At 39.6% G+C, this 22682-nt stretch overlaps 1 protein-coding gene across 1 annotated transcript; it reads left to right on the forward strand.

Annotated features, from left to right (window-relative positions):
• The first annotated feature begins 2021 nt into the window (after positions 1-2021).
• On the forward strand, positions 2022-20804 carry LOC100551677 (serum paraoxonase/arylesterase 2). Its single transcript, XM_003221984.4, has 9 exons — positions 2022-2293; positions 8490-8560; positions 8672-8727; positions 11544-11709; positions 13416-13542; positions 14396-14596; positions 16203-16284; positions 17188-17316; positions 17720-20804. Exons 1-9 carry the CDS (start codon positions 2220-2222, stop codon positions 17912-17914), a joined length of 1101 nt encoding a protein of 366 aa, XP_003222032.2. The 5' UTR covers positions 2022-2219; the 3' UTR covers positions 17915-20804.
• The last annotated feature ends 1878 nt before the right edge of the window (positions 20805-22682 follow it).

Consider the following 22682-nt stretch of genomic DNA (forward strand, 5'->3'; position numbering starts at 1 on the left):
TTGATAAGCAAAGGTTGGATAAGTGAGACTCTACTGTACTACAGTTCAAAGCAGAAAATGTGGGATTTTATTAAGCTGCGTGGAAGGGGCCTAATCTTAATGGCTGAGGGAGGACTTGAACCATCATTACATCTATGCAGGCGGTCCCCAAGTTAGGTTTGTTCTTAAGTTGAATTTGTATGTAGGTTGGAACAGGTATATTTTTAAGTGTAACTCCAGAAAATAGAGAGAGAGAGAGAGAGTCTTTAGCTTGTTGTTTATTTGTTCAGTTGCTTCCTACTCTTCATGACCTCATGGACCATAATGTCTTCTCATGATGTGGCCAAAATACTTGATCTTTGCCTCTAATATCCTTCCCTCCAGTGAGCAGTTGGACTTTATTTCCTGGATGATGGACAGGTTTGATCTTCTTGAGGTCCAAGGCACTCTCAGGATTTTCCTCCAGCACCAGAGTTCAAAAGCATCTATCTTCCTTTGCTCAGCCTTCCTTATGGTCCAGCTCTCACATCCATAGTTTACTACGGGGAATACCTTTACTTTAACTATGCAGGCCTTTGTTGCCAGTGTGATGTCTCTACTCTTCACTATTTTTTTTCAAGGTTGGCCATTGCTCTCCTCCCAAGAAGTAAACGTCTTTTGATTTCCTGGCTACAGTCTGCGTTTGCAATAATCTTTGCACCTAGAAATACAAAGCCTGTCATTGCCTCCACATTTTCTCCCTCTATTTGCCAGTTATCAATCAGTCTGGTTGCCATAATCTTGGTTTTTTTGATGTTTAACTGCAACCCAGCTCCTGCACTTTTTTTTTCCATCTTGGTGATAAGGCTCCTCAGCTCCTCCTTGCTTTCAGCCATCAGAGTGGTATCATCGGCATATCTAAGGTTGTTAATGTTTCTTCCAGCAATTCAAGCCTTGTATCTCAATTCAAACCCCACTACCCTGACTAAACAGAACAAGCAGCAGCCTTCCAAATGTTAGGTAAAGGTAAAGGTTTTCCCCTGACATTAAGTCCAGTCGTGACCGACTCTGGGGGTTGGTGCTCATCTCTATTTCTAAGCCGAAGAGCCGGCATTGTCCGTAGACACCTCCAAGGTCATGTGGCCGGCATGACTGTGTGGAGCGCCATTACCTTCCCGCCGGAGTGGTACCTATTGATCTACTCACATTTGCATGTTTTCAAACTGCTAGGTTGGCAGGAGCTGGAGCTAACAGCGGGTGCTCATTCCGCTCCCGGGATTTGAACCTGCGACCTTTTGGTCAACAAGTTCAGCAGCTCAGCGCTTTAACATGCTGCGCCACCAGGGGTTCCTTAGACATCATTATAGCTGATGGCAATTGTGATATGGTAACATTTGGGCCCCTGGTGGTGGCGCAGTATGTTAAAGCGCTGAGCTACTAAACTTGCAGACCGAAAGGTCCCAGGTTCAAATCCCGGGAGCAGAATGAGCGCCCGCTGTTAGCCCCAGCTCCTGCCAACCTAGCAGTTCGAAAACATGCCAATGTGAGTAGATCAATAGGTACCACTCCGGCGGGAAGGTAATGGCGCTCCACGCAGTCATGCCGGCCACATGACCTTGGAGGTGTCTATGGACAATGCCGGCTCTTCGGCTTAGAAATGGAGATAATCACCAACCCCCAGAGTCGGATGCGACTTGACTTAACCTTTACCTTTACTATAATGATGTACAATGATGAGGAATAAAGGAGTTGCAACACAATTAATCTTTAAGAGTTTCTTCTAACCTGGCCCTTTACCCTTCAAAGCATTCAGTGATCCTGGCCCTCCTGTTGCATGAGTGGCTGCGAGGCAACAGGAGGTGGAAAGGGTGAGGCACCAGCACTCTTGGGCAGAGGAAGCTAAAGGCCTTAGAAAACTACAACTCCCAGAGTTCTATAGCTTTGAAGTGACTGCAGTGTAGATGCAGCCACAGCAGCTTTCTCTCTCTCTCTCTCTCTGTTTCACAGGCCTTAAGCTCTTGGCTAATCCTCAGAGGGAGGAGTCCAAATAAACCCAACTCTAAACCCTCCTCCCTCCACTCCCGGTTGGTCTGCAGCTTCGGAGGCGCAAAAGTGAGGCCGGGGTCTCTAACTTTGCAAAGGAACGAAGGCGGGGCTTTCCCACGAGTGGGAGGCACTTCGAAGTCTGCTTTCGCCTCCCTTTCGGGACTCAAAAGAAGCGCCGTTTGCTCTCGCTTCGTTTGCAGAGGCTTTGAGCCACGATGAAGACGCTCCTGGTGCTGGCGATGGTCGGCCTCCTGGCCGCTCTGCTCGGGGAACGCTACATGGCCCTCCGGTGAGTCCCCTCCAAGGAAAGGCGCGACTACACTTTAGAGTTAGTGCGCTATAACACCGCTTTAACCGCCATGGCTCAATGCTATGCAACCGTGGGAATTGTAACGATAGGCAGTCTTTTGCCTTCCATAACAAAGTGTGCTGAGGCCTCAACAAACTACAATCCCCAGGATTAGGATTCCAGGGCAGTTAAAGCAGTGGGTTGCTGCGAGTTTTCCGGGCTGTATGGCAATGTTCTAGAACAGGCATAGGCAAACCTCGCCCCTCCAGGTGTTTTGGACTTCAACTCCCACAATTCCTAACAGCCGGTAGGCTGTTAGGAATTGTGGGAGTTGAAGTCCAAAACGCCTGGAGGGTCGAAGTTTGCCCACGCCTGTTCTAGAAGCATTCTCTCCTGACGTTTCGCCTGCATTCATCAGGTTGAAAACTAGGCAAAGAGGGGTTTATATATCTGTGGAAAGTCCAGGGTGGGAGGAAGAACTCTTGTCTGTTAATGTAGCAATCGGCCACCTTGATTAGCATTGAATGGCCTTGCAGATTCAAGGACTGACTGCTTACTGCCTGGGGGAACAACACTCAGGAAATAGGAAAATTCCAGACAGAAAACAACCAGGGCCAGCTAACACCTCCCAACAAAGGATTCCCATTGATTGAAGCAGCCAGTCCTTGAAACTGCAAGGCTGTTAAATGCCTGTCAAGGTGGCCAATTGCAACATTCACACTTTCCTCCAGAAGACAAGAGTTCTTTCTGCCACCATGGGTTTTCCAGAGATATATAAGCCCCTCTTGCTTAGTTTTCAACAGACCTCACAACCGCTGAGGATGCCTGCCATAGATGCAGGCGAAACGTCAGGAGAGAATGCTTCTGGAACGTGGCCATACAGCCCAGAAAACTCACAGTGATTCTGGCCATGAAAGCCTTCAACAACACAGTTAAAGCAGTGTTACAGTTCATTAACTTTAGAGTGTAGATGCTACCTAGTGTAAAACCTGCTGTAACCTGTTGGTTAGCAATATGGGCAAATGTTCATTTGTCACAGTTGGAAACATGATAACTGAAATAGAACATTTTTGAGGCCTAGTTATGTTGTTGCCCCTTGGAAGAGGAATTCCCTAAGCTGCTTTACAGCATAAATAATAAGCAAGTAACTTCATTATTTGTGCTGCTGATGGGCAGGTAAATGCAACAAGTAACTCCCAAGCCAGCATTCTCAAGAAACAAAAGTGAAGCTTTAGAAAATCCTTATTTCAAGGCAGGTTAACACAACCCTTCCACACAGCCATATAACGCAGAATATCAAGACAGAAAACCACACAATACCTGCTTTGATCAGGGTTATTTGTGTCCACACTGCCATATATTCCAGTTCAAAGCAGAAAATGTGGGTTTTTATTCAGCGGTGTGGAAGGGGCCTAGGACTCTGGGAAACAAGGATTCAAACCTCAGCTCAGCCATGGAAACTCATGGTGTGACATTGGGCAAGGCTGTATCTACAATGTCAACTTAATGCAGTTTGCCCTCACTTTGACTGACTTGGCTCATTGCTATGGGATCCTGGAAGTTGTTTAGTGAGGCACCAGCACCTTGTAAAACTACAACTCCCACCATTCCATTGCACTGAGCTATGGCAATGTCGAACTGCATTCATTCAACATTGTAGTGTAGATGCATTCATAGTCACACTCTCTCAGCTTCAAAGGAAGGCAATGGCAAACTTCTCAGAATAAATCTCTCCAAGAAAACTCTGCCATAGGTTTGCCTTAGGCCACCATAAATTGGCATTGATTTTAAGGCGTGCAACATACACAAATCCTTAATTATTTTGTTAAATTCATTTCGTATCATTCTTCGATTCTTACACACAGGCTGGTGAGTAGGACTAACTTAACATGTTAAGAAGTAGGACTAACATCATAGTAAAGAGTTAGCCATCAGGTTTTGTTGCAGCATATTAAATATGTGAGCAGGACATATTAAATAATTATACATCAGATTAAATAGTACCATTACCAAGTTTTGCTGTAGCATATTAAATATGAGTAGGAGTGATTTACCATATTATGTAAATGTTACAGTAAACGCTGGTGTGTGATTATTTATTATATTAAATCAGGCAAGAATACTGAGAAGTACATTGCAAAGGAATGCATAGTGGTCTCTTTATTTCTCTTTTTATCTTATTTGCACTTTGGCAAGAGGGCTCTGTAATATGAGCTTATGTTGCAATTTTGTTGATGCAGCACTAAAGTGGAAGTAGATAGTGATTTTTTTTTTACAATAACTGAAGTTAATAGATAACCCATCTGCTAAATAGATCCCTTGGAACAATGGAGAAGGAAAAACCATGGCTTGCTGTTTGCCCATTGTTATCATCACATTATTATTTTCCCAACAGACTATAATGAAGGAATGCTTTAAAGAGAAAATTTGTTGTTGTGTTCCTTCCTTTGCTGCCTTCAGAGGGAAAAAAATACTACTAAGCATTTGTTGGAAATAAATGCCAAAAGATAAGTTCATTCTGCAAAGTAACAGGAATAAGAGAACTTATAGTTCAGTGCATTTAAAACTCAGATGGCTTTTCTTCAGGGGAAACCAAATATATACATACACACATACATATACACATACATATGCACCAAATTAAACCTCAACTGCTTAAAAGAAATGTCAGTACCAAATTGTTTAAATATGTTTAATAGGGGTGTGCCAAATTATCGTTACTCTTTGTATTTCATATCAAATTCATTGGATTCGTGCATACGAATCAATATTAGAAACGTGCAGGAAAGGTGGAGGGGATTTAAGTTTCAATCAAAACACTCACCAATAATTTTCATTAAGATTCTATAACATTAAGATGCCTCCCAAGATTAGTTTAATATTCAGTGTAAGCATTAAGCAACGTTGGTAAAGCCAAGAGAACAGAAAGTGTTTAAAAAACTAATCCTGTTTTGCTTTGGCCCAATTGCCATAAGAAAAGGCACTAGGGGGTGGGACAGCAAAGTTAATGAGCAGGAGACTCAAAACACAGCATTCTTAGAAATGTAGTCTGGGAAGGTGAGGCCCCCTGTTGCAGGGAATGCAAACGGTCCTGCCCTAAACTACACTTCCCAGAATGCAGTTCTCAGCATCTGAAAGCCCCAATGGTGCTAGCCATTGGAGTCAGTCTAATAATAATGGATAAAATTATTGAATTTTCAAAGAATACTAAAGTAAGTATAGTAGATTCTCGCTTATCCAACGTTCTGGATTATCCAACGCATTCTGTAGTCAATGTTTTCAATACATCGTGATATTTTGGTGCTAAATTTGTAAATACAGTAATTACTTCATAGCATTACTGCTTATTGAACTACTTTTTCTGTCAAATTTGTTGTATAACATGATGTTTTGGTGCTTAATTTTTAAAATCATAACCTAATTTGACGTTTAATAGGCTGAATGCCTCCTTATTATCCAACATATTCGCTAATCCAACATTCTGCTGGCCCGTTTATGTTGGATAAGTGAGACTCTACTGTAATAGTATAAATCTGTGCTAAGTTGAAGTTATGTGGTTGTGTGCCATAAAGACAGACAGACATTCGAGGGGATTGCTGTTGTAGCTTTTGGGGGGGATAAATTTGTTTTTGTCTAAACTTTTTAAAATCCCCCAAAATCTGTAGATGTGTCAATCTTTCTGAAATTTTTGAGGATTGAAGCCCTAGTTATTTTGTGCATTGTATATAAAATTCAAGTAGATATCTCTTGTAGGTTTTTTTTTTTACAAAAATGTTGTTTATAAAAACTTTGAAAATTCCCCAGAAATCCATAGATAAGTGAAACGTTCTGAAATTTGGTGAGCTAACAGTGGTAAATGTGTTCTACCATTGTAGCAAGGTTCACTCCAGTAGCTTTCAAATGAGGGAGGAAGGAGCCCCTGAAGTTTCCCCAATTATAGTAATTATGAGCACTTACTATGACAATATAGAAATGAAATTTCATTATTCTCGTTATAGTAACAAATTTTTCACTAACTATTAGGGATGTGAGATCCATAAAAATGGTTCAAAGGTATTTTCTAAAGTACAGTATAGTTAGTGAAAAATATTTTACTATTCGCTCCTTTCTCCATTCCAGTTCAAAGCAAACAATTTGGATTTTGTATAGTGGTGTAGATGGGGCCTAAGGCTGCAGTAGTAAAAGATAAGGATGGGAGCTTTTGTAAGCCTGTCTTAAAACAATACGATGCTAAACCACTGCTCTTGTAAAGTCCTTGGTGTTACAAATGCAGTTTTGGCTACTGGGACAGAAATGTCTCTAAAATAACAACAGTTCATATAATCATAAAGTAGCAGGTTGTGGGAATACTTGGAAGCTCATTGTATTTGATTAGTTTTCTCAGACAATTTTATTCTTGTTTATGTCGGATTACATTAATTACATTAAGATGAAGCAGAGCTTGGAAAAAGCTACTTTTAAGGACTATTGGAATTGCCTCTGCTGACTGGGGGATTCTGGTAGTTTTGGTCCCAAAATTGTTGGAATGATGTATATACTCTAGTGGTAATAAGCTCCCAAATTGGTGTGACTATCTTTTCAGTAGACCTGTAAAGGCTTGTTCTGTTAGATTTAGATAAACTAATTTTACAGGAAGAAACTGGTGGAACATCCACTTTGGAATTAATCATCTCTACAGGATATGGGTATTTTATTTATGTATTGTTTTTAATGGTATGTTGTATTTAATGGTTACTTTTAAGGCATTGTTAATAGTTTTTTTAAAAACTGTATTTTGTTCTAATTTGGGTTGTAAACCACATTGGGTCCTGTGCTATGAGAAAGGTGGAATATAAATTAAGAATTAAAATAAAATAAAATGGGAGTGAGCCATGGATTTGGTATATATTTCAGATGGAGGGTTGCATTACATTTCAGAGATGTTCTGGAAGGAGAGATTTCATTAGTACCCTGGGCCACAGGCAAATATGTGGAGCTGTTAATACATCTTATTTTGTCCTAAAGCACTGTTTACTGACCATGAGTGATACTTGAGAGAGACCGAATTGGAAGTTGCCCAAATTCCTGTTACAGAAGAGATATTTCAAAAGACATTTCAGCCTTTGAGAACGAGGGAATTAAATATCTACAAAAACTATAGTGTTATGAGGAGTGGAAATCTGAGGAAGGGCAGAGAGACTCTCAAGGGGGGAGGCTGAGTTTTACCCCACTATTCTGACGCTGGATCTGCACTGCCCTATATCCTAGAACCTAATCCTAAATTATGTGAACTGGATTATATGAGTCTACACTTCCAGATGATCTGGGAAAAGCAGTTAATCTAGGATTGGATCCTGGGATATAGGGTGGTGTAGCTCCAGACTGAGTTTTGGTAACATCTAGGAGGAATAACAGCTGAATTGGACAGTTGCCTTTATATTCTCGCTCCGGGATTTTAGATCAATTTCATAGAATCATAGAGTTGGAAGAACCACAAGGGCCATCCAATCCCCTGCTGTGCAGGAAGACACAATCAAAGTACTCTTGACAGATGGCTATCCAGACTATGTTCCAAAACATCACAAGAAGGAGACTTTGAGGTAGTATATTCCACTGTTGAATAGTTCTTACTGCCAGGAAGTTTTTCCTTATGTTAAAGTGGAATCTTTTTTCCTGTAATTTCAATTCATTGTTCCATGTCTTAGGGTGCATCTACACTGTTGAATTAATGCATCTTAACATCACTTTAAGTGCAAATGGTTGATAGTGTGATATCCTGGGAGCTGCAGTTTAGTTAAGCACCAGCTCTCTTTGGCAGAGAAGGCCCAAGAACTACAACACTTATGATCCCATATCATTGAGCCATGGCAGTTCAAGTGGTGTCAAACTGCATCAGTTCTACAGTGCAAACTTTGTCCCTCCAGGTGTTTTAAACTTCAACTCCCATAGTTCCTAACAGCCAGTAAAATGGCTGGGATTTCTAGAATTTGAAATCCAAAACACCAGGAGGGCTGAAGTTTGCCCATTCCTGGAGTAGATGCACCTTTAGTATCTGGAGCAGCAGAAAACAAGCTTGCTTCTTCCTCAATTGTTTAATTGGTGTGGAAGCAGGCTGTTACATTAATGCACTTTTAATGTGATACAACTGTGCAGCTGTTGTGTTCTTATATCTTTTTTCCACTGTGCATTAAGATTTTCTCCTGCCTTTCTCTTGCAGACAAAGAGCTTGTGGTTCACGAGAACTGAAACCAAAGCGGCTCCCAAATTGCCATCTTATTAAAGGAATTGGTAGGTCCTTTGCATGTCATATTTAAATGGTTATCATTTCCCCACCTTGCTGATGTGAAAACAGGCAACTATCTCTTTAACATTTTTGATTGAGATTTTTTTCCTTTGCAGAGAATGGTGCTGAAGATATTGAAATACTTCCCAATGGCCTCGCTTTCATTAGTGCAGTAAGTTTTCTTCCCACATCTGAAAAGTTTTCTGTGGCTGAACAGAGATTCAAACTCTGGTTTGTAGCCCACTACTCGAGTTGTAGCCCACTACTCGAACCACTACATCATGCTGGCTCTAAAGAATAGCTATCGCTCTATGTAATTTCAGTAAGCCAAATGCATTGATGACTTATTACTCGTCTGTGTCTACAAATATCAGAATTATCAGTAATTCGCATTGCAAGAGTTCAGCCATAAGACCTGTTTATCCGTGGTGGCAGATATCACAAATTATGCACAGTCTCCTTATTTTGCTTTTGCTCATCAGTTATCATTAGTGTTAGTGTATTTTACGTGTGACCCAAGACAATGCTCCTTCTTCCAATGTGACTTTGGGAAGCCAAAAGGTTGGACGTTCCTGACCTATCTCTTCCTACAGGCCTACCCTTTACATTCTATTAGTATTGTATTTAATTTTTGTACTAGATATTTTAATATATTCATTTTAATAGTATTATATTTTATCTTTGTGTTTAACCATGTTGTACACCACCTCAAATCATAAGGAGGGGTAGGTAACAAAATAATTGGGTTGCTGTATGTTTACCAGGCTGCATGACTATATTCCAGAAGCATTTTCTCCTCATGTTTCACCCACATCTGTGGCAGGCATCCTCAGAAGTTGTGAGGTCTGTTGGAAACTAGGCAAGTGATGTTTATATATCTGTGGAATGCCCAGGGTGAGAGAAACAACTATTGTCTGTGTGAGAAAAGTGTGAATATTTCAATTGGCCACCTTGATTAGCATTTAATGGCCTTGCAGATTCAAAGCCTGGGTGTTTCCTGCCTGAGGGAATTGCCTGAGGGAGCTGTTAGCTGGCCCTGATTGTTTCCTGCCTGGAATTCCCCTGTTTTCTGAATGTTGTTCTTTACTGACAACAGAAATAAAATAATTATTGCTATTAAGATTAATTCAGAGGAGGTTTGCCATTACTTTCCTTGTGAGGGCTAAGAGATTGTGATTCTCCAGGGTCACCCAGTGGGTTTCCATGACTGATAGGGGATTTTAATGCTGGTCTCGTAGGCCCCTAGTTAACACAAGACTACGTTGGCTCCTGTTGTGATCGCAGGTTGTTCGCTTGGTAAACAATATGGATAGAGAAGAAAAGATTTAGAAGCCCAGGTAGGATTCTTGGAACATTGCATAGCGCAACTTGAAAGCCATTGTTGTGTTAAAAAATCCCAGCCTTCTCTCCGCCCTTAAATTAACAGGGTAGAACAGGATATCTTGTATTCCAAATCCTTTTATTTATTTTTCTCATATTAAACCCCTACATTTCCTCTTATTGTCCTTTTTTACTTGCATGGTCATAAATACCTTGCAAGTAGACCATGTGACCCTGGCCATTGTCAGAATATTTGGTGTCTCGAGCAGAATAGAGGGCAGTTTCACCAGTGCTGTATATGAGCTTAAGGTAGGAAGCAGGAGAGAAAAGACACAGGATACTTTGGTAAGATTCAGAAGGTAAACACCTACTTTTATTGTTGCAGGTAATGCAGCTCAGATATAATGTAGATGGCCAAAAGAAAAGTTTCCTAACTTCGGTACCAGATTTCCTAATGCTGATTTTCATGTGTGTATGTTGCCACATTGAGGCATAGAAGCCTTATGTGCTCCCTTTTCAAACAAATGGTAATAAAACATAAAGATTTTTGGAAAGAAAAGGGAAGTACAGTACCCTTTACAATTGGGCAGGAAACACAACATCCTGAATTACAAACATCTGTGAAACAGGTGTAAACAAGGCACAGGCAAGCAGTACAACACAAGTTCCCAAAATTATTTCACCTACCTTTTCAAAAAAAAAATCGACTCAGAGCTCCTTTCAGTGAATAAAGAGAAAGCTGCAGTGACAAATGTGCATATTTTGTGTATCTATATTTCTACCTACATCTTACAGCATGGTTAAACAGGATGATATTGTAAATAAGATAATTTGTAGCTTGAAAGTATACAATTGTTTATTAAAATCAACTATAGTAACATCCACATTACACACACAAAATTAAGAAAGCGGAGGGCAAGATTAAAATAAAAATTACAAATAATTCCTAAATGAGAAAAATGAACCTGGTGTGATGTTATCCATTTATTAATGTTCAGCTCTACATTTTTTCAGCAGCACTTATTGCACTTGCATTATTATTAACCGCTTGTCACACAATTCAGAAACAGTCTGAATTAGATTTCATATATATCACCTATTTATAGTTTTGTATTCTAAATAAGACCTTACACGCACATATTCTTCAGATACATGCTTGACTTCCTGACAATGCCTGGCATAGTTGCCTGCAAACATTTGATTAATACCTGTCAGCAGACTTAGCCACTAAAGTAATCACTGCGACTTTAACTCAGTTGTTACAAAACTATTGGAACAGATATGAGTGGCTATTCAAAATTGTCTTCTCTTTCTTTAGTCTTCCATTGCATCCTTACTTTTATTCCAGTGCCTCCCCAAGGGCAATATCATTCACTTTGGGAAGCACTGTACTACAGGAGTAGTAAAACAACTATTAAAACCATGCAAGTGCCATATTGTAGCCCAGGATAGGTCCATTAGTCCGTCAAGTTCTCAATTATTGCACTGCTATAGTTACTGCTTAAATGCTTGGTCCCATAACCATGTTTTAGGTTTTTTCCTCCCTAAAAGACAGGATGGAGGTATCAAGAAATATGTCCACAAACCAGTGACAGGTTGTTGGTTTTGCAATTCTAGTGGACTGTTTTTAACAGTTGTGCAACAAAAGTTCTACTTTTTGTTTTCAAGGGCTTAAAATTCCCTGGGTTGAAAAGCTTTGCCCCCGATAAAAGGGGGGAGCTATTACTAATGGACTTAAATGAAGAAAATCCCCGACCAATTGAGCTACGAATCAGCCGTGGCTTTGATCTGGCATCTTTAAATCCTCATGGGATCAGCGTATACATTGATAAAGGTAAGTTGATTTGGGCTATAAAGGAAACAATTGCAACAAGAGACCACCTTTTCCACCTGGAACCACTGGGTAGCCAAAGTCTTTTTTCCTTTTTATTGTTTACAAGTTGCAGCTCAATTTTCTCTGTTGCTTTGAAGCTACTCATTAAAGTCTAGGTAGAGAGCTTTGAAAAGTTACTTTGGGGACCAGAATTTCTCAGCCAGTGGCCAATGAGTATAGGAGTAGTAGTAAAAGATGTCCAAGGTCTGAAGATAACATGTATGTGTTCTTCTGCTTAGGCTTGTGGACACCATAAGGCTTTCTTATTATAGCAGACTTATGAAGAGAATCAGGGGAAAGAAAAAGTGGGAGAATCTAGCATTTTAGGTCTCATGCTTTTTTAGATTTAAAAGGGCATATCTTGAAATCTCAGAGCCCCCGGTGGTGCAGCATATTAAAGTGCTGAACTGCTGAACTTGCAGACTGAAAGGTTGCAGATTTGAATCCGGGGAGTGGAGTGAGCACCCGCTGTTAGCCCCAGCTTCTGCCTACCTAGCAGTTCGGAAACATGCGAATGTGAGTAGATCAATAGGTACTGCTCTGGCAGGAAGGTAACGGCACTCTATGCAGTCATGCTGGCCACATGACTTTGGAGGTGTCTACGGACAATGCCAGCTCTTTGGCTTAGAAATTGAGGTGAGCACCAACCCCCCGAATCAGACACGACTGGACCTAATGTCAGGGGAAAATCTTTACCTTTAACTATCTTTAAATCTCACCTGTCAGTTTCATATACTGGGATAAAATTTTAACAGAGGACTCAATAGTTTGAGTTAGGGGAATTAGGAGGAACCCTCAGTCATTCACATTGGGGAAACATATTTCATCATGGGCAGTGAGGCAATCCCTTTCATTCCTGATGCATCAAGAATTGCCAGTATTTGAAGCTATTATAGGACCTCTTTGGAACTGCTAGTTCCTATATTATAGGCTTTTAAATAGTGGAAGTTGGACTCAAAGGGTTGTGTTTTTGATGCATTTGAAAGCTTCTTGAAGTTCAACTTAGATTGAGATGTGAAGACTGGGGCGGGGTGGGGGTGGCGGGGGGGGGGGGAGAGATGAGAAAAATTGAGTCTTTCCTCTAGAAAAAAATAATTTTATAATGTCAGCATTCTGATGTTAAAGGATCTGTAGGAGAAGTCTTTCTCTCAATCTCACTGCCATCCTAGGCATGTGAGATTGGTTACTCCCAATTTATGGAACTCTTTTGTCTGGGAAATCTTGATGGCCCCTAAAAACATCTTTTTTATGTAAGGAAATTTGTTTGTATTGTGTTGTAGTTGAAAAAGCTTTTAATGGAGTGTAGCATCCCATATTATTATGTTTTGAGTGCCCTTTACTGCTATTGTTGTGCTTTTAAAACAGAAATTAAGTCCAATTTAATGAAAATGTTCTAGAGATATCTAGGTTCTCCTATAGTCAGTTTCCACCAGAAGGTGGTCATAAGAGTCATTCTGGAGGACTTCCAGATTTCTAGAGATGTGCTCTAGGAATCTCTAGAATTTTTCAGGTAAAAAATGATCAGTTTTTATTCCGTCTTTCAACTTTTATAAGAGTCTTAAATCTATAACCCTAGGAATTTGAGGGCTGACTGTATAAGCTCTGAAGAGTAACTGTGTTCTATTCCAAGTGTTGCCAAACTCACTTAACCATGTGTTTCTCCCTAGATGATACAGTGTACCTTTTTGTCGTAAATCATCCACACTACAAGGCAACGGTGGAGATTTTTAGATTTGTTGAGGATGACAATTCTCTGGTGCATCTTAAAACTATCACACATGATCTCCTGCCAAGGTACCAAGCGACGAATGGTCAGGGGTTTTCTTTTAAGGTAAGGTGGAGGGGACATGGATTGCAATAGGGAACATCATGGCAGGTAGGAGCTGAAGGGAGCACAAGGTAACATATTAAGTGGTGGGAGGTTGGTGTGTGGAGTGGGAGAATCAGACTGGCTTGATTGGTGATGGATTTCAGAGACCACTGATTTTGGGTTACAGTTGTCCCTTCACATCTGGAAGTTTAACCTTTGCAGATTTGATAAATATATTCTCAAGGTTCTCCAGTGCAACTCTTCCTGCCTAAGAGTTGCACTGTAGGAACTGGAGCCTCCTGGAGATAACACTGCTGTAGATACTTGTAAGTATCCATCTGTGGTCAACCTCTGATGGATGTTGACCATAGTATTGCACTGGAGAACTTAAAGATTCCTTGATCCTCAGGATATTTGTCCTTATCTATATCTTGTTGGGCAATTGTTTGGCGTCCAGGGCTAAATCCCTCCCTGACCACAACATGGATCCTACCCATTGTATTGAAATGTCCCCATATTTTGCCAGTCTCCATCAACATGTTTTGCTACGTCATTTCTCCCATGTTACCATGTTTAAAGGAACATAAATGAAAACAAGCATTGGGTGGGGAAGGAATGTGCTTAGTGGCTTTCTATGCAGCTTTTGGCCAAAAATGCACCAGATTTTTCTTGAAATTGTGCTCTAAGAAACTTTAGGAAAGTGGCAGGAGTTTCACAAATGTGAGGTCCAGGGGTGACAAGTGTCCTGTGGGCCACACTTTTCCTACTTTGGGTTTATATGAAAGCCTATACCATCACAGTAATGTATTCCTCTCTTTCATCTTTGCTGTTTTGCAGTGTGAATGATATTGTGGCCCTGAGCCCTGATAGTTTCTATGCTGCCAATGACTATTACTTCCGTGAACAAATTTTAAAGTTTTTGGAGATGTTCCTGGGTTTGAACTGGGCAAATGTTGTTTACTACAGTCCAAAAGAAGTTAAAGAAGTGGCAGGAGGATTTTACTTTGCTGGTGGCATTGGCATTTCACCTGACGGAAAGTAGGTGTTTTGTTTTTTAAGACAGCATGACTTATGCAGTAAGGTCTTTTTTGTGTGTTTTTAAAATATCCACATCATATCTTGAAAAAAAAACCCCATAAAGTTATACTCAGATTTTTGATATAGATGAAGAAAATGTAGCAAGAAAATATTAAAATAACTAAATTTGAAAGAAAGGAAAAAAAACGACAGTGAAGGTTATTAGCTTCAGAATGTAGTTTTTGTAATAATCTTTCCAGTAAGACTGGTTTTCTTGGAGATGGAATGAATAGATTATGGACTAGGTAACAAGTGGCATGAAACTTCTAAGAAAGCTTCGACACAAGTTGGCAACCATCATTGTGAAGGCCGTGGTCAACTGTGTCATGTCTGTAGATCAGCATATCTTGAGCAAAGCCGTTTCAACTAGGAGTTGTATTCCGCAAAATCAACATTTCCAAGAACTAGATGGAAATCCCTTGCATGCATCAGAGCTCAAATGTCCTCCAGTGCTAAATTTTACAGAAATATTGCGGAATAGTATAAAGCAGCATCCATAAATTTCTCAGTGAAGAGCATTGCTATTGTCCTATCTCCAAACAGATGTCTGTTTACGCTGTTAGCTTGCTATTCTTTCATTCTTTGCCTTTGCTAAATGTGTTTTCCTGAAATGCAATAAGGTTCTAATACTGTACTTGACATCAACTTTAATGAGGAAAATAAGTGATGCCTAGACTTTAAATGTGCTTAATCTATGTTTGAGCACACAAAGGAAAAGGACTCATCCTTCAATATTTCCATTTGGATGTGTTCATCAAAGATTTAACATTATACAGTATCTGAGAATAGCTGTAAAATTTGAAAGCATGGCAGGAAGCCTATGGTGAAGAATGATGGGAACTGGAGTCCAGCAATATCTGAAAGGCCACCAATAGCTTGCCCTTATTTTTAAAAAGTCTCTGTTGCTCTGATTATGTGACGAAATCGGGTGTGTGTATTTTTCCTCCTCTCTTCTGCTAGTCTCAGTAAACTACGGTTTATTTTTGAATCTCAACTGGACAAGTCATCATCCGGGCAAATCATAATACGTACAACATAGTTGTATTGTTTTTATCGGCATTGAATTTTTGCCAGATCTGTATGTCACCTTGATTCCCTCCAGATGAGAAAGGCGGGATAGAAATGACTTTAATAAATAAATAAATAAATAAATAAATAAATTAGTTGGGTGACATTTGGGTGACAAAGCAAAATGATTTCCAAAAGCAAAAAAAAAAAAAAAAAAAAAGGGGGGGGGGGGGGAGAAGGGGAAATCCCACAATATTTCTCTTAGCCTCCCTATACAATTTAAGAATGTGCTCAGGAAGTTGAGATCAATAATTGATATACAGATAGCAGTATATCTTATACCTCTTCATGAGCTTTGGATAGAGTTAAGGGAAGAATGAACATTTTTTCTTTTAATTGCATCGAAACTGCTTGAAATGTCAACCTAACCAACCATATGCATCATAACTATTAATTTTGTGCTCCTGTTATGAAGTTTTTCAATGTGTTGCTAGCCAGAGTTCTTAAACACTGGGAAGCATTAATGAAAAAACACTCAACCTTCTTGTTTCATTTCAAGGCATGTCTACGTTTCTGATTCAATGAGCCATAGCATTCATGTCTTTGAAAAACATGCCAATTTCAGTTTGTCTCCTTTGAAGGTAAGCTACGTGTGGTCTGCATATCCAAAACAAAATGGGCATGTTGGGCAGTTTCTTCCTGCTTTAAAATATCATTTTGGTTACAGTATGTCTGCATGTGTACACATCCATTCATTAACATTAAGGTAAAGGTTTCCCTGACATCAAGTCCAGTCATGTCTGACTCTGGAGTGTGGTGCTCATCTCCGTTTCTAAGCTAAGAGCCGGTGTTGTCCACAAACGCCTTTAAGGTCATGTGGCCAGCATGACTGCATAGAGTGCCGTTAATGTAATTAACATGAGGGAATAAATATTGTTGGCACATGTGTATGTGCAGAATATTCTGCTGTGTGTCGATATCAATGAGCTGTTGGTGACATTCTCTAAAAGAACTGGGACAACCACGAAGTCCAGTAAATATTAGTCTGGTGGACATGTGCCTCCATAGGAGAGCTTAAAATGGGCAAACAAATCCTTGAGGTTCATACCAAGAACCATGCAGGAGGGTTTAAGACATAGGGCAAGGCCACTGGGGTATAGAGAAAATAATTATGGCTGCCCATAGACATTCATGGAATTAAGAAGCAGTGTTTAGCATAGCCCCACAAGATTGAATTGTGCCTGAAATATTTGTGTAGTTACATTACTCAGGGCCTTTTCGGTGACTTCTCAGACTTCAAGAATCTTTTCTTAGGGGACTAGGACAGTTGGAAGTATCCAGAAGTGTGCTATGATCCATGGATAAATCAAGGTTTGGGTTCCAAGCCTGCCCTCGAATTGTCCATGAGATTGACTTATAGTTGAATATATAGAGTAGAACCCCTGCAGATGTACTAGTTACAGTGCACGTAATTGTTTTCAGCATTGCATGTGGCTATTGCAAGTTTTCCTTGAATGTTTTATAGTTTTTCCTGTGCACTTTAGACGTTGCAGTTGGACAGTATAGTTGATAACATATCAATTGATCCTTACACTGAAGACATTTGGATAGGAGGCCATCCCAATGGCATGAAGTTGATCTTCTATGATCCAGAGAACCCTCCTGGTTCAGAGGTAAGAAATTATTTTAGCAAGATGGGTGATAAATATATAAGGGGGCATGTATAGTTTTTAATGTTTCTCCAATTTTTTAAAGGCAATAATAACATAAGGACAATCAGCAAAAAAAAAAAAAGACACGCAATGGAAACTATTCATTTTGTTATTTTTGTGTGCCATCAAGTCATTTTTAACATGTGGTAGCCTTAAGGTAAACCTTTTCACGGGGGTTTGAAAATTCCCAGGGAAGGAGTCCCACCACGCTTCTAATGTGTAGTCAAAATATACCCTCCTGTGACTGAAAAATAAATGAGGGAAGGAAGCATAGGTGGAAAAGATATGCTAACATAAGGTGAGATCATTTCTGGAACCTCCAAAAGGGTTAAGTGTTAACCAGCATCCATTTTTGCTCTTTCAGGTAATTCGTATTCAGAACATTCTGTCTGAGAAGCCCACTGTCACCCAAGTGTATGTTGACGATGGTTCGATAATTCAAGGAAGTTCCTGTGCTGCAGTATATGATGGGCATTTGTTCATTGGCACTGTATTTCACAGACTTCTCCATTGTCACCTGGACTCTAGCAGCGGAAAAGGTCAAAATAATCAGAACTGAGCTTGTCCTGTCCAGCTCTGAAATGCCTAACTTCATTCCAAATAGAATAACAGGAGTTGTTCCTGCCCTTTTTCACATACTCCTTCCAGAGAGGGAGAATCTTTATGGTCCTGACAAGAAGAATTTGTATTTTTTTAAAAACACACACACATAAGAACAGTGAAATTGGAAGAAAGGTTGGAGATTTACAGTTTTCTAACATTCATTAAAAAAAGCAAAACCTGTGTTGCTTTTTCTTTTTGGGGAGGTGGGAAAAGAAAAAGCAGTTGTGGCCTAGGTATGATGTAAATCTTGATCACCTTTATGATTCATTGATGCTCAGAATTGTCTGCAGAATTGTCTGGCCATCTGTCGGGGGGCTTTGAATGCGATTTCCTGCTTCTTAGCGGGGGGTTGGACTGGATGGCCCATGAGGTCTCTTCCAACTCTACTATTCTATGATTCTATGATTATGCATTTTTACTACATGTTCTTTTAAAAACTGTATAAACTGAGAACATTTGTCTTCCAATGTATTCAGTACTACTCTTGCCTTCTTTTCCTTCATTTTCTAATGTTTGATGTCTTAAAGTCTATAACTTGGATCCAGATTCAATGTTATGTGCCTTCAAGGTGATTCTGATGTATGATGACCCTATGATAGCGTTTTCTTGGCAAGTTTCTTCCATTGTTGTTCTGTAAGGTGGAGAGAGAGTGGCTTTCCAAAGATCACCCAATGGTTTTCCATGGCCGAGCTGGTGAGATACAAACCCTGATCTCATGTAGTCCCAGGTCATCTCAGTTCACTACAGGCCATTTGTTCTCATATCCAGATTTAGCCTTTATGGAATTAAGTCTGATTGATTGCAGTGGATCTTCTAGAATGACTGAATCTAGATGCAAACGGCCCTTTGCATCCATGGATTCAACCATTTGAAAACATTAAAAAAGAATTCCCAAAAGCGAACCTTGATTTTGCCAGTTTATATAATGGGCATCATTTTACCATGCCATTGGTATGATACTTGGGACTTGAGCGGCCAGATTTTGGTATCCATGAAAGATCCAGGAACCAAACCCCGGCAGTTTAGATGTACCTTGTCACACATGGAATTTATTTCTTTTTGCTGCACAGATTTCTAGACAAGGGATTGTTATCTATTCCCAATTAGGCCTGAAGTGGGTTGACTGAGTTTTTAGATGCAAAAATGGTTAACATGGGTGGCTAATGACACCTTGGCTTTCTGATGGTTCATTGTACTGAAACTTTGTTTCAGGCACAAAACCATTAAATATTGTGTATAAAATTGCATTCCAGCCTTGTAGATAATGGATATATGAATCATAAATGAATTTCATGTTTAGACTTATTAAATACATATACGTATTACAGGTATGCCAAAATTTGGAATCCAAGACACTTCTGATCCCAAACATTTGAGATAAGAAATTCTCAACCTGTATCGGTAATGTTCATTCATGTGCTACTGTGTATTTGATGCACCACTGCATCCATAGGGATCCTGTGTGTGGAAACGTATTTATGCTGTCATTAGTTGAATAAAACTCTTCCCCATTGTAATTTTTAAAAACTGTCCTTGCACATGCCACTAACAGGATGCCAGTCTATAGTTATATTTTTTCAAAATATGTAGTTGTATCATGTTTGAGACATCATACACAATTGATGGCAAGCTCCTCACTGTAACAGTCTTATAGAGCAGTCTGAGATCACATTCAAAAGAAATATAAAAAGCCTCAGGAAAATGATGTACAGTACATGTAATTCTTACTCTGCTCAATACTGTATAAATTGGCAATCTGGCTGTCATGTCCGTTCGAGAAAGCTGGATCTTTTCATGGAGGCTAACTACATTTGTCAAAGATTTAGATCCAGCAAACAAACAAAACCCTATCTGCCAGTCTCTACTTTTGAGAGCTGTGGCTAAAACTGCTGTTCCTAAGAAACAGCTGATCTAAAGCATCTAGGGGCCTTTCCACACAGCCATATAACCCAGAATATCAAGGCAGAATAACCCACAATATCTGCTTTGAACAGGTATATCTGAATCCACACTGCCATATATCTCAGTTCAAAGCAGATAATGTGGGATTTTATTCAGCTGTGTGGAAGGGGCCTGAGAGTTTTCACATTTTTCTCTGAACAGGTCATGTTGCCCTGAAATTTAAGCATTGCATGGTAACAGGTCAGTGTTGATGTGCCCTAGTAACCACTAGGTTCTTTAGCATGATTCTTATCATAAATGTCTATGAAGGATGGCTCTAGAATTGCTTTGGAGGATCTAGAGATCCAAGAGAGGTGTTCTGTCTAGGAATCTCTAGGTTCTCCAGAATGACTTCATGGTCAGCTTTCAGAAAATACTTAGATTTCTAGAGATAACATCCATAGTAGACAGATCCACAAATGTGGAGGACCAACTGTTATTAATCTTAACCCACTGAACCCAAAGTCTTTAACATCACAATAAGGACAGATTCCCAACCCAACAAAGTCCAAAGTTTCTGCCAAGGAGCTGGAACACCCTGGGACTTCAAACTGCTTCTTTTTGCTAACTAAACACACAAAAAATGAGGAATTAGAATAACGTTTCTAGGGCTTGAGGATTTCCCAGACATACAGATACACTCGAGGGAGGTTGGATCTCCTCCAACATTTGTCGCCATTTCCATCCTGGAAGGAAGATCTAATGAACCTGATGTCTCCTGGGAGACTTTCTCAATGACTGGGAGAAAATCACACTGTGAGAATGGTTCTTTAATGACATGAAATGCATGCCTGGACTTACATTCATTTTTAGAACGTCACAGATTTAATGCGGCTGTTTTTCTGTAACAAATTTTGCAGATAATTAAAATAAGTGCTGAATAAAACAGATGGTGGCGTTGAGAAGGCTATCTTGACTCTCATTCCAATTTACCAGTTGAAAGTCTTAGGAAGTTTCAGGAATGAAATTTGGAAAGCTTTTAATAAAAGCAGAACCTTTTCTTCTGACTTCTCATCTACTGTTTTTGTTTTTAAAAATTCTGAGACAGCAAATTGTTACTTCGCTTGTAAATAAAAATGTATGAAACAGTCATTACTATTATTAGATCATATTGTGAGAAAAATGTTTGTTTCCTTTTTTCTAGTTTGTCCATTTTTTAAGTGGCAGGTTGTAGCAGATACAAGACAGTTGTATCCTCTCAGCACAAGAAAAAAAAACAAATTTTTAAAAAGCTGCTGTGTAGAACAAGGTTCTAAATCATTTTCCTGAAGATCTTGTAATAAAACTATACACCTGCCAAATTTTACTGGACTGTAAAACAATATCGCCATAAAACTAATTTTACTTCACGTGGGCTATATTTTTTGCAGTTGAACAGAGGCAATTGATTGTATCTTGCCTCATTGGATTTTCTGGCATGAGAGAGGTGTATGTTTGTATTTATGATTGTGTTTGTTTAGCTAGTGGATACAGTCTGGTGTATGTAAGATTAGCTCATGCAATGGACAGGAAAGGACATTAAATGCAGCTATAGCTAACCTTGTACTTTCTTGGGAAATTGATAATCATATACAACCATTTTTTCAAGAGATTGTAGTAAGTTGAGGGTAAATCTTAAGTGCCTGCAATAAAGATGCTTTCTTTTTCCTTTAATAATGTATAGAGGGACACTTGGGAAGAACTAAATAGAAGGCGAAGATCTGTTCATTTGAAGAGTTGGGTCCGTGGGTTTGCAACGTGGGGGGTGCAAAGAATAGTGTGCCTGCCATTTTGAGAATGGCAACAGCCATTTTTAATAGTGACTTACTGTCGGCTCTTTGAAAGTCTCGCAAAGCTGACAGAGGGACTGCCGAGCCCTTGCAAGGCTTATACATTGTGAAGTGCCAGGGTTTTATGGGTTGAATTTCTGTCAAAAAAATACCTTTGAGACATGTATGTATAATAGGTTTATGGACCCCATATTTGTTTTCTGATATTTGGCATAACTAAATCTAGCCTACAAGGTCACCCCATGGCTTTCTGTCATTTTAAGCCAGTGTTAAGTATATTAAAATTTGCATAAAAACTTACAAATAAGCTTAGTAGCAGATTTCATCCTGTACATGAAGCAGATTAGGGTTTGCGTTCTCTATGGGATTATAAAGCTCTATCTAGTCTCAAGGCAGCAGTGTCAGATCTTTGAGCTGAAATTACTTTTCTTTTATGGATTCTTGGGAATTGAACCCTTGTCTACTGCTGCATTTTATAAGCTTGGCAGCTCCTTCAGACTGTTAGCTTTGAGGGCCTTCGAGGGACAATGACAAAGAAACCAGTTTTAAGTTCTGACTTGCTGTCTTTACATTGTCTTTGGGCCAATTTAAAGTAAAAACAAGTATAACAAAACTTTCCTAGGCTTCTCAGTTTGGTTGGGTCTCTTAGCCTCATTAGAATCAGCCTTATCTCGATTCAGGTATTTGTTACAGCCTGAGCTTTGTCTTTCACTTAGGCATTTAATCATTTTGTGATCAGATGCTCACAGGAGATTCAGCCAGCCGGCTTCTTGACATACAGTTTTGCTTGTTAAACATGAGGTATTAAATTGTTAGTGGCTTGGCAGGCTGAAAAAGCATTTAGTAGATCCTTGCTTTTGAAATACTGTAATTGTTGCCAATGAACAAGTGCATTATTAGAGCAGATTGCTGCCCTTTGTTTTATTAGAGACTAGAGAATGTTTGTCAGTGAAAAAGGTCAAAGGATGAGGAACGCTCTCAGGAACAAGCCAGTTAGGCCAGCTGAACTAATTG

Source organism: Anolis carolinensis, chromosome 6 (genome assembly GCF_035594765.1).
Source record: "Anolis carolinensis isolate JA03-04 chromosome 6, rAnoCar3.1.pri, whole genome shotgun sequence".
NCBI classification, from domain to species: Eukaryota; Metazoa; Chordata; class Lepidosauria; order Squamata; family Dactyloidae; genus Anolis; species Anolis carolinensis.